Source organism: Dipodomys spectabilis, unplaced genomic scaffold (genome assembly GCF_019054845.1).
Source record: "Dipodomys spectabilis isolate Male_0828 unplaced genomic scaffold, ASM1905484v1 ptg000266l, whole genome shotgun sequence".
In the NCBI taxonomy this organism is placed as follows: Eukaryota; Metazoa; Chordata; class Mammalia; order Rodentia; family Heteromyidae; genus Dipodomys; species Dipodomys spectabilis.
In genome coordinates, this window is record NW_024870943.1 from 5,832,110 (window position 1) to 5,844,149 (window position 12,040).

Consider the following 12,040-nt stretch of genomic DNA (forward strand, 5'->3'; position numbering starts at 1 on the left):
CAAAAAGCCATAAGGAGACCTATGGCTCAAGGGGTAGAACACCAGTGTTGAGAGACAGTATTTAGTACCTGGTCCTGAGTTTAAGCCCTAGGACCAACACACATACACACACACACACACACATACACACACACACACACACACACACAGAAGGAAAGAAAGAAAGAAAGGAAGAAAGGAAGGAAGGAAGGAAGGAAGGAAGGAAGGAAGGAAGGAAGGAAAGAAGGAAGGAAGGAAGGAGAACAGAATAAACCAGACACCAGTGATTCTCTCCTGTCCTCCCAGCTTCTTGGGAGAGCAAGAGGTCCATGGTTCTAGGCCATCTAAGACAGAAAAGTCTGAAAGATGCCATCTCACCAAGAGGAGGAAAAAAACAAAAAAAGGAGGATCATGGTCCAAGCATACATGGGGGCAAAAAAGTAAGATCCTATCTCAAAACTAAACAATGCAAGAAAAAAGAGTGAGAGGTGTGGCTCAAGTAGTAAAGCTGCTGCCTAGCAAGCATGAGGCCCTGAGTTCAAACTCTAAGACCACCAAAAAATGGTTGAGGGGAAAGCCAGTTGGCTGGAAAGGAAGGGAGGGGACTATGGTGTGCTCATGGAAGCCAGGAAGTCCAGGCCTCAAACAGCACTGGTTTTCTGGGACAAGGTGTCCAGCGTGGAACGTGTGCAGGACTTGTCCCTGGCTAGGGACTCTTCGGTCAACACGTTGCGGAGGACAGTGTGGAGTGACTTGCGGAGCCGGAACAGAAAGTCCCAGCCGGCCACCACGTAGATAATAGGGTTCACGCAGCAGTTGACATAGGCGATGGAGATGCACAGGGGGTCCAGCTTGGAGACCTGGTTGAAAAAGGGCGACAAGGGGCTCAGCCAACTCAGTATGATCCCAGTCACCTGGTATGGCAGCCAGAGGACGAAGAAGCTGGTCACCACAGCCACTACCACTTTGAGAGTCTTGGGCGAGCGCGTGGCCTTGCGGCTCCAGGTCCGGAGCAGCAGGAAGGTGTAGCAGACAGTGAGCATGATCAGAGGCAGCACGAAGCCGAGGAGGAGGCGCAGGATGGCCACCGTCCTCTCCTTGACAACACCGCCCTCCATGTAGTCGACGCCACAGACGACACTTCTGTCGGAGAAAGGGTCCCGATAGATCTTGCGGTACAGGAAGGAAGGGATGCTCATCAGGAAGGCTAAACCCCAGGCCACGGCACAGGCCATCCAAGCTCTGCTGGCCCGGCGGAAGTTCTGGCACCAGATGGGGTTAAACACCAAGAGGAAGCGGTCGGCGCTGATGGTCACCAGGAGCAGGATGCTGGCGTACATGTTGAGCAAAATGAGGGATGGCAGGATGTGGCAGCTGGCATCCTCAAAGGCGGAGTCCTTGAAGGGCCATACGCCTTTGTTCACGATCGTGGCAAACAAGACAGGCAGAGCCAGGCAGGATGTGAGGTCGGCCACCGCCAGGTTGAAAAACCAAATGGCATTGACAAGGCGCCTGAGGTCGAAGGCGGTCACCCAGATGACCAGGGCATTGCCCGGCACTCCCACCAGGAAGACCAGCGTGTAGATGATGAGGGCAAGGATATCGGCAGGGTAGTGGTGGGCAGAGGTGCCATGCATACGGTCATTGGGGTCCCAGGTCCCTCTTGAGTAATTGGAGTAATTGGAGTAATCAGAGTAATCAGGGTAATCATAGTCGTTGTTCTTAAAGTTCTCGTTGGCCATGGGACCTATGGGGTTAAACACATTCTCAGCTCCCAGACTCCTAGCCAGCAAGTGTTCCTAATGGATTATTATTATTACTATTATTACAATGTGATGATCCTGAGGTTTGAACTCAGGCCTGGGCACTGTCCCTGCGCTGTGTTAGCTTATGGATAGTACTCTACCACTTGAGCCACAGCACCACTTCTGGCTTTTTCTGTGTATGTGCTACTGAGGAATTGAACCCAGGGCTTCAGGCATGCTGGAGAAGCACTCTACCACTAAGCCACCTTCCCAGCCCCACTTCTGGCTTTTGGGTGGTTTATTGGAGATAAGAGTCTCACACACTTTCCTTCCCCAGGCTGGCTTTGAATCATCATCTTCAGATCTCAGCCTCCTAAGTGGCTGGGATTACAGGCGTGAGCTGCTCACACCTGGCCCTGGTTCCCACTTTTCTGTAATTTTGAAAACATTTCAAAAGGGAAATTTAACATGTCGAAACATTTCCTTTAGTAACTAGCCCATGACCTACCCCCACCCTCACCCCCTGGGGTACCCCATGTCCGCTCAGGGAGGTTCCGCCTGAGAAATCAGCATCCCCTGGAAGGGCCACAAGAATTCACTTTTTTTATGATGAATCATGGGGCTTGAACTCTGGGCCTGGGCGCTGTCCCTCAGCTCTTTTTTTGGGGGGGAGGGGGTCGGTCGTGGGGCCTGAACTCTGGGCCTGGGCGCTGTCTCTCAGCTCCTCAGCTCAAGGCTAGTGCTCTGCCACTTGAGCCACAGCACCACTTCTGGCTTTTTTCTTTTTGCTTATGTGGTGCTGAGGAATTGAAAACCCAGGGCCTCAGGCATGCAAGGAAAACGCTCTACCACTGAGCCACCTTCCCAGCCCTGTCCCTCAGCTCTTCAGCTCAAGGTGAGCCCTCTACCACTTGAGCCACAGTGCCACTTCCAGTTTCCTGAGTGATTCATTGGAGATAAGAGTCTCATGAAAAAAAAAAAAAGAGTCTCATGGACTTTCCTGAAATTACTTTTAAGCTGAGTGCTAGTGGCTCACATCTGAAATTCCAGCTACTCAGGAGGCTGATATCTGAGGTTCACGTTCAAGGCCAGACCAGGCAGGAAAATCTATGAGACTCTTAGCTCCAATTAATCACAGAAAAAGCCAGAAGTGGGGCTATGGCTCAAGTGATAGAACACTAGCCTTGAGAAAAAGGACCTCAGGGACAGCTCCCAGGCCCAGAGTTCAGGCCCCATGTCTGACACACACAAAAAAAAAAAAAAAAGAAGAAGAAAAAGAGGAAGAAGTTGCTTTTGCCAATGTCCACCATAGCCTGAGCCGCAGAATGACTCAGATCCCAAGGGCAGGGCCTCTCGCTCCCCTGGGCCCCTGGAAGTGACCAGTTCTTCCTGCCATGAGATCACCCTGTCTTCTGATCTTGTTGACTTCAAGAGAGCAGAAAAAAAATGGTGCTGATTCTCACTTTGTGGTTTCCTGCCTCTCTCCATCATGTAAACAAGTCAAATGTTTTCCCCACTCCCAGGTTTTGAGGTATGGCAGTGTGGTAGTACACAGTTGTAATCACAGCACTGGGAGGTTGAAGCAGGAGGATTTTTTTTTTTGGTCAGTCATTGGGGCTTGAACTCTGGGCCTGAGCACTGTCCCTCAGCTCTTCAGCTCAAGGCTAGTACTCTACCACTTGAGCCGCAGTGCTACTTCTGGCTTTTTCTGCTTATGTGGTGCTGAGGAATCGAACCCAAGGCCTCATGCATGCAAGACAAGCACTCTACCACTAGGCCACCTTCCCAGCCCCAGGCAGGAGGATCTTGAGGTCAAGACCCATCTAAAATACATAGTGAAATCTTGTCTCAAATCAAACAGAGGTAGAAAACAACTGAAGTCTCTGGCAAGAGGGGCTGAAGCAGACAACCAGGGCACAGCTAGATAACAGGAAAATATCAACAAGACAGAGGAACCACTCAAGTCCGAGGGTACAAAGTCCTCAAATATCTAGTATGGAAGGAGAGGACAAAGAGGACATGGTGGCACCCACCTGTAATCCCAGCTCCCTGGGAGGCAGAGGGAGGAGGATCACCAGCTGGAGGCCAGCCCAAGGCAAAATGAACAAGACTGTGTCTCTAAGACAAGACACACAAAAAAAGGGAGGGCTAGGGATATGACTCAGTTATAAAGCACAAGATGCTAGAATCCAACTCAAGAATTGCAAAAAGAAATAAATAGGTCAAGAAATGCATATAGCCGGGCACTGGTGGCTCACGCCTGTAATCCTAGCTACTCAGGAGGCTGAGATCTGAGGATCGCGGTTCAAAGCCAGCCCGGGCAGGAGAGACCGTGAGACTCCTATCTCCAATAAACCACCAGAAAACCAAAAGTGGCGCTGTAGCTCAAGTGGTGAGCGCTCGCCTTGAGCTGAAGAGCTGAGGGACAGCGCCCAGGCCCAGAGTTCAAGCCCCACAACAGACAAAAAAAAAAAAGAAATGCATATAAAATATATAGCCAGAAGCCGGTGGCTAACATCTGCAATCCCAGATACTCAGGAAGCTGAGATCTGAGGATGGCGGTTCAAAGCCAGGCCGGGCAGGAAAGGCCATGAGACTCTTCAATAAACTCTTCAATAAACCAGAAAACCAGAAGTGGCGCTGTGGCTCAAGTGGTAGAGCGCTTGCCCTGAGCTGAAGAGCTGAGGGACAGCGCCCAGGCCCATAGTTGAAGCTCCAGAATAGACAAAAAAGAAAAAGAAAAAAAGAAAAAGAAAAAGAAATGCATCAAAATATATAGAAAAGCCAGGCACTGGTGACTCATATCTGTTATCCTAGCGACTCAGGAGGCTGAGATCTAAAATTTGAGGTTCAAAGCCAATCTGGGCAGGGAAGTCTGTGAGACTCTTCAATAAACCACCAGAAAACCAGACATGTTGCTGTGGTTCAAAGTAGTAGAATGCTAGCTTTGAGCAAAAGAGCTCAAGGAAAGCGCCCAGACCCCGAGTTCAAGCCCCAGGACCAACTAAACAATCCTGATAATGGAACATCTAAGCACTAAGAATCAGAAATACATTTTTTTTCCTTGTGTGGGTCCTGGGACTTCAACTCAAGGCCTCTGTCCCTGGGCTGTTTTGCTCAAGGTTGGTGCTCTACCACTTGAGCCACAGCTCCACTTCTGCCTTTTTTGGTCGCTAATTAAAGACAAAAGTCTCCTGGATGCTCCTATCTGGGATGGCTTCAAATCATACTCATCAGATTTCAGACTTCTGAGTATCTGGGATTACAGGTGTGAGCCATAGGGTGCCTGGCCCCCTTTTTTTTTTTTTTTTTTCCATGAGACGAATTCTGGGCCTGGGTGCTGTCCCTCAGCTCTTCAGCTCAAGGCAAGTGCTCTACCACTTGAACCATAGTGCCACTTCTGGTTTTCTGAGTGGTGTTTTGGAGGTAAGAGTCTCACAGCCTTTCCTGCCTGGGCTGGCTTTGAATCTCAATCCTCAGATCTCAGCCCCCTGAATAGCTAGGATTACAGGTGTGAGCCACCAGTGTCTGGTTTTTTTTTTTTTTTTTTTTTTTTTTTTTCAAGTATAAAAGAAGCTTTCCAAGCTTTGAGAAGGGAAGGGTAACAAAAGCCAAAGAGCTCCCTGAGTGGCAGGGCTGAGTGGGAGGTGAACAGGTTCTCTTGTGCTCTAGGGGTGGGAAATAAAAGTTAACCTAACTGTTGGCAGTATCTGTTAAAGAGAATTGCTCACACCTTGGAATCTAGAAACCCAGTCATGGGTGCAAAGATGTGCATAGAGGTACAGACACAGTTTTGTTGTTGTTCTGGGCTCGGTTTTTGTTTTGTTTTGTTTTAGGGTTTTGCTATGTAATCCAGACTGGACTTGAACTCACAACCTCCCTGTCTCAATCTCCTGAGAGCTTAGACTATAGGTAGGAATTACTACAGCACCTAACTACAATCTTAAAGACAAAATAGGGGCTAGGAAGGTGCCTCAGTGGTAGACTGCTTGCCTTGTATGCATGAGGCCCTGGGTTCGATTCCTCAGCACCACATAAGCAGAAAAAGCCGGAAGTGGTGCTATGGCTCTAGTGGTAGAGCGCTAGCCTTGAGCTGAAGAGCTGAGGGACAGCGCCCAGGCCCAGAGCTCAGGCCCCATGACCAGCCAAAAGAAAAAGAAAAAAAAAAAAAACAACACAAAATAATGGAAACCACCTAAAGGGTGAAACCTCACCCTAGAATATTATACTGTCAGCACAAAGGAGGGATTTACCTCCCTGGAGAGACATGGAGATTCTGTGCTTTCCTCCTAGTTTGTTTTTACCATGATGTTAGTAAATGAGCCGTGCTTGCATGGTGTCTGGAATGCAGAAAGTACCCCCTAAATGCTGGTTAGGAACGTTAGATGCTATTCATGGGAAAAAAGCAAGATTAAAAAAAAAAAAAAAAAAACTTGCCCATGTAATTGTAACCCCTCTGTACAGTATTTCCACAATAAAAAATAAATAAAAATTTAAAAAAAAAAGGGCTGGGTGTCTGTCAAGTCATCTGCCTTGCAGGGACTATAGTTTATTGCCCTTGCCTAAAAGAGAATGAGAAGAAATAAAGAAGGAAAGGGTGGGGGAAGATAGAAAGAATAACACCCAGAAAGGAAGCCAGGCACAGTAACACGCACCAGAAAGAGAGAGAGAGAGAGAGAGAGATCAGAAAGGGCCCATGTCCATGGTTGGCACACAATAGAGGCATAAGTTGAACTGGACTCAGGGTTTCTTTTTTTTTTTTTTTGGGGGGGGGGGGGTCCAGTCGTGGGGCCTGAACTCTGGGCCTGGGCACTGTCCCTCAGCTCTTCAGCTCAAGGCTAGCGCTCTACCACTTGAGCCACAGCGCCACTTCCGGCTTTTTTCTTTTTGCTTATGTGGTGCTGAGGAATCGAACCCAGGGCCTCGTGCATGCAAGGCAAGCGCTCTACCACTGAGCCACCTTCCCAGCCCTGGACTCAGGGTTTCTTATGTCTAACTGCTGCTCCTGACTTTGTTCCCAAAGCTTGGTCATCAATAACCTACTTCTAGAAGATTCCATCACAGATTGGTTCCCAGGGCTGCCTTTAAGGACAATGGCAAAGTGGTACAGTGGCTCAAAGTGGTAGAGCACTAGCCTTGAGCAAAAGAGCTCAGGGACAGCGCCCAGTCTCTTGAGTTCAAGCCCCAGGACCAACAACAACCAAAAAAAATGTCATGCTGGCTGGGTGCTGGTAGCTCACGACTGTCATCCTAGCTACTCAGGAGGCTGAAATCTGAGGATCACAGTTCAAAACTAGCCTGGGCAGGAAAGTCCATGAGACTTTTATCTCCAATAAACCACCCAGAAAACCAGAAGTGGCGCTGTGGCTCAAGTGGCAGAGTGCTGGCCTTAAGCAAAAGAGCTCTGGGCAGCACTCAGGCCCATAGTTCAAGCCCCACCACTGAAAACAAAACAAAACAAAACCAAAAGGACCATGACAAGATGCCAGGAACACCAGAGGGCGAAGAAGAGTGACTTTTCTCATGACTGCCTTTTCTACCATTGGAATATTTCATGGCAGAGAAAAAGGCAGCAGGCAGCATGGCTCGCTTCTGGATGCCCCATTTGCCCGCATCATTCTTCAGGTTATGGAGCAATCTCCTTCCTGGCCATTTCCTCTTTCACTCCATGAAGCAATGTTTGGGCCTTCCTGACCACAGACACAAAACTGTGGCTGAGCTGGTGAGGGTTCAGGAACTGGGGTCATACACACAGAAAGGGACATAGCTTCTATCACCAACCACTGAAGGATCTAGGTCATCCCCGCTTTCTGCCTGAACCTCAGTTTCCCTTCTCTGTAGCCCAGATGGACTGAAGTCCCATGCAAGCAGGTCCAGCTCCAAGCTTTGATTGCTCTAGATTTCTGTGCTTTTTGAAGGACTGGGAATGGAACCCAGGGCACCTCCCAAGTGCTATAAGTCTTCATTATTGAGGATGTGTGTGTGTGTGTGTGTGTGTGTGTGTGTGTGCGCGCCAGTCCTACAACTGGAACTCAGAACCTAGACATTGTCCGTGAGCTTTTTTTTCTATTCAAGGCTGGCGCTCTACTACTTTAGCCACAGCTCTTCTTCTGGCTTTTTGTTGGTTAACTGAAGATAAATGAGCTGTGGACTTGTCTGCCTGGGCTGGCTCTGAACTGTGATCTTCAGATCTCAACTTCCTGGGTAGCTGGGATTACAGGTGTGAGCCACCACTCCTGGCTCATTTTAAGAAATGTAACTCAAGGGTTTCCCCCCTGAGAACTGTCTATAGCCCCAGTCATACAAGGCAATTATGATTTCTACCGTTTCCTCACAACTTTATTCCTTGCCCAGATCCCAAACCTGGACTAGACTAGGAAAAAGACGGTAGCTGGCTTGGGGTTGGGAGCAGGAATCAGAATGAGAAATGAGAATTAGGGAGACAGAGAGGCACCCACATGCATCATCTCAGCTCCCCAAGTGGCAGAGGCAGGAGGATCTCAACTTCAAAGCCATCCTGGGCAGTTAGTGAGACCCCCATGTCAAAAGCAAAATAAGCTGGGTTGATATTGTAAGCCTGAAGGCTCTTGAGGCAGAGATAGGAGGATTAAAGTCCTGGCTACCTGGCCAGGGCAAGGGTGGAGCGCAAGACCCTGCCTAGAAAGTAGTAGACTGTCTGCCTAGCAAGCACAGGGCCCTGGGTTCAAATCTCAGTAATCCTTCCCTCGGAAAGAATACAAAGAAATGTGGTTTATGGATGTGGTTCAAGTGGTAGCTGCACAGCTCTGGGTTCCCTCCCTAGGGCTCCCTCAAAGAATAAAGGGGTGCAGGGCTGGGAAGGTGGCTCAGTGGTAGAGCGCTTGCCTTGCATGCCAGAGGCCCTGGGTTCGATTCCTCAGCACCACATAAGCAAAAAGAAAAAAGCCGGAAGTGGCGCTGTGGCTCAAGTGTTAGAGCACTAGCCTTGAGCTGAAGAGCTGAGGGACAGCGCCCAGGCCCAGAGTTCAGGCCCCACGACCGGACCCAAAAAAATAAATAAATAAATAAATAAACCCACACTCACGGTATTGGAGCTCCTCCCGCTCTGCGATGGCCGAGTGCTCCTCCCAACAGCTAAGCTGCGGGTTTTAAAGCATGAGGGGCAGACACGGATGAAGGGAGGAAGTGACTGGCTTTCCTCTTGGCGTTCTCATTGGGTTGTGCATGGGGCACCCTGGCCGGGTCCCTCCATGACACCCACAAGTCCTCTACATCTTGGAAGACTTGGGGCTTCATGCGGGGCTGGCAAGCCCTCCTCCCCATCCTAGGCTCAGCCCCTCTTTGGGCCTATAGACCTTCATTTGTTTCTTGGGGGATGTGGGGGGTGGGGATGGGAGGGGGATTGATCCTGGGGCTTGAACTCAGGGCCTGGGTGCTGTCCCATGGTTTTTCACTTAAGGCTAGTGCTCTACCACTTGAGCCACAGCACCATTTCCAGTTTTTTGGCTAAGAGTCTCACAGACTTTCCTTCCCGGGCTGGCTTTGAACTGCTATCCTCAGATCTCAGCCTCCTGAGTACCTAGAATTACAGGCCTGAGTCACTGGTGCCCAGCTTTCCAGGAGACTCTATCTCTAGTAACTCACAGAAAAAAAAAAAAAAACTAGAAGTAGTCATGTAGCTCAGGTGGTAGAGTGCTAGCCTTAAGCAAAAGGAGCTTAGGGACAGCATCTAGCCCCAGAGTTCAAGACCCAGGATGGAAAAAAAAAAAAAAAAGCCAGGCATCATCCTAGCAACTTAGGAGGTTGAGATCTAAGGATCACAGTTCAAAGCCAGCCCGAGCAAGAAAGTTCATGAGACTCCTTATCTCCAATAAACCACCAGAAAACAGGAAGTGGTGCTGTGGCTCAAGTGGTAAAGAGTTGGCCTTGAGCTGAAGAGCTGAGGGACAGCACCCAAGCCAAGTTCAAGCCCCACGACCACAAAAAAAAAAAAAAAAGTCTATAACAATTGAATAGAGGAAGCCAGAAGCCAGGTGCCAGTGGCTCACACCTGTGGCTCTAGCTACTGAAGAGGCTGAAAGCTAAGGGTTGTGGTTTGAAGTCAGCCCCAGCAGGAAAGTCCATGAGACTTTTATCTACAATAATCTACTCAGAAAAAAAGCCAGAATTGGCGCTGAGGTACAAGTGGTAGAGCACTAGCCTTGCATAAAAAGATCAGGGCTGGGAAGGTGGCTCAGTGGTAGAGTGCTTGCCTACATCCCTGAGGCCCTGGATTTGATTCCTCAGCACCACAAAAGCAAAAAGAAAAAAGCTGGAAGTGGTGGTGAGGCTCAAGTGGTAGAGCGCTAGCTTGAGCTGAAGAGCTGAGGGACAGCACCCAGGCCCAGAGTTCAGGCCCCACGACCAGGCCCAAAAAAAAATTTAAAAAAAGATCAGGAGATGGGAAGGGTTGGGAAGGGGAAACAAAGGAGGAGGCTACAATGCTTGATAAGAAATGTACTAATTATCTTGCCCATGTAATTGTAACCCCTCTGTACAGTATTTTCACAATAAAAAAATTAAAGAAAAAAAAAAAAAGATCAGGAACAGTGCCCAGGCCTTGAGTTCAAGGGGGGGGGATCGCGGGGGGGGGGGGGGGGGGTGGGTGGGTGGGGAGAGTGAATGGAGGAGCCATAGAAAAGCCATAGGCCGGGTCAACAATCAACAGAGACCTCTCCCACAAACCCATTTTAAGTTGAAAATACCCTGGGTCTGGAAGACATGCAGTATGCCTCACACCAGCTACTATTTCTCTGCCTGGCTCAGCAGACCAGCCCTACAGAGGGGTGCCCGCTGCTCCCCACAGCCCCCAACGTCTAGGGGACACACGATCAGGAAGGGAGGCTTGTGCAGCACAGGGGTGTAGCATGGCTGAGACTGGGGAGACACGGGAAAGGAGGAGTGGAAAGGACAGGTGGGAGGAGGAGCTGGAGGTAGAGACCAGGACACAGCTAAGAAGAACTGCGTGGACAGCCAAGCGAGAGAAAAAGGTGGAAGGAGACAGGGTGCATCCAGACAGCCACAAGGAGGAGCAACGGGGACCCTGGGGCTGGAAACTCAAAATGAGGGGCACTGGAGATAGCGGGGAGAGGCCCCTGGCTGGCAGCGCTATGGGCTGCCTTGATATCCCTGGGGAATCCAAACTGTGGCTTCTAAAGGAGAGAGGAGGAGGAGGAGGGGACAGGGCATGTGACACGGTCCGGGGCTTTAGGCCAACTGTCCCCCATGCTCTGGCTGTACACAGCGCTTCCCCAGGCCCGCCTGTCACTGACCTTCAGTGGCCCTGCCCAACCGCGCCCCCCCAACTGCCCGCGAGGAGGGTGAGGGACGCATGGGGACCCCTGGGAAAGCGGGGGGCGGGGGGCCTGGGGTCTGACTGCAGGAAGGATTTCCCAGAGACAACACAGACACCGCGAGGCAGCTGAGGCTGGAGTTTATTGCAGATGGCTGTGGTGGAGACGGGGAGAGGAGCGGCCCCCCGGCTGCGGGCTCCGGGCCCAGGCCCCCCCCCGGGGAGGATCAGGAGCCCCGCGGGGTCGGAGATGGGCCGCAGCGGGCCCCGCCGCTCCGCTGCTCCGGGAGACGGCTCCGGGGACGCTGGGCGCGGGCGCTGGGCGGGTGCCGGGGGCTCCGGAGGAGGGCCGGCCCCGCAGGGTGGGCGGGAGGTTACCCGGGTCCTGGGCCCCCCGCGGCCCCGGGCGCTCCTCCAGGCGTCGGGCGGCTCCCGGGGTCTCGGCGGCGGCGGCGGCTCCGCGGCAGCTCGAGCTGGGGTCGCGGCCCGCCGGGGGCCCCCAGGAGGCAGGAGACGGCGGCGGGGGCGGGCGGCGGCGCGGGCGGCGCGCCGGGGCGGGCGGCGCACGGCGGGAGCGGCGCGCTGGGCGCGGGGCCGCCGGGGCCCGCGGGGGGCCGCGCGGGGACCCAGATGAGACCGTAGTACACGGCGAGCAGCACGGCGGCCAGCGACACGCAGAGGAAGTAGGCGCAGACCGGGGCCAGGCGCAGCCACCGGCCCCGCGGGCCCTCGCTCAGTCCCGCGCCGCCCGGGCTCTCGCCGCCGCCGCCCACGCAGCTCGTGCCCCGCATCGCGGCTGCTCACTCCGCCCGCGCGGCCGCCCGCAAGGCCCCGCCCACGCCCGAGGCCCGCCCCCGGCCTGCGTGGCCACGCCCAGAGGGCGGGCCTCCCTATCCATGGACACGCCCTTCCCGCCTCCGGCCAATCACCAAATGAAAGCCCTGACCCCGCCTCCTCGTACAGGCCCCGCCCCAATGCTTAATCCCGCCCCTTTCTTCGCCCCGCC

At 52.2% G+C, this 12,040-nt stretch overlaps 2 protein-coding genes across 3 annotated transcripts; both read right to left on the reverse strand.

Annotated features, from left to right (window-relative positions):
- Positions 1-197: 197 nt before the first annotated feature.
- Positions 198-8,821, reverse strand: C5ar1 (complement C5a receptor 1). 2 transcript variants are annotated; one of them, XM_042700337.1, is made up of 2 exons: positions 8,788-8,821; positions 198-1,726 (listed from the first exon to the last, which is right to left on the reverse strand). In XM_042700337.1, exon 2 carries the CDS (start codon positions 1,719-1,721, stop codon positions 621-623), a length of 1,101 nt encoding a protein of 366 aa, XP_042556271.1. In that variant the 5' UTR covers positions 1,722-1,726; positions 8,788-8,821; the 3' UTR covers positions 198-620. The 2 variants fall into 2 exon arrangements, with proteins under 2 accessions (XP_042556271.1, XP_042556272.1); XM_042700338.1 differs by having other exon boundaries at positions 8,782-8,798.
- Positions 8,822-11,177: 2,356 nt separating this feature from the next.
- On the reverse strand, positions 11,178-12,023 carry LOC122125757 (putative transmembrane protein INAFM1). The gene has a single exon (XM_042700348.1). It carries the CDS (start codon positions 11,823-11,825, stop codon positions 11,409-11,411), a length of 417 nt encoding a protein of 138 aa, XP_042556282.1. The 5' UTR covers positions 11,826-12,023; the 3' UTR covers positions 11,178-11,408.
- Positions 12,024-12,040: the final 17 nt, after the last annotated feature.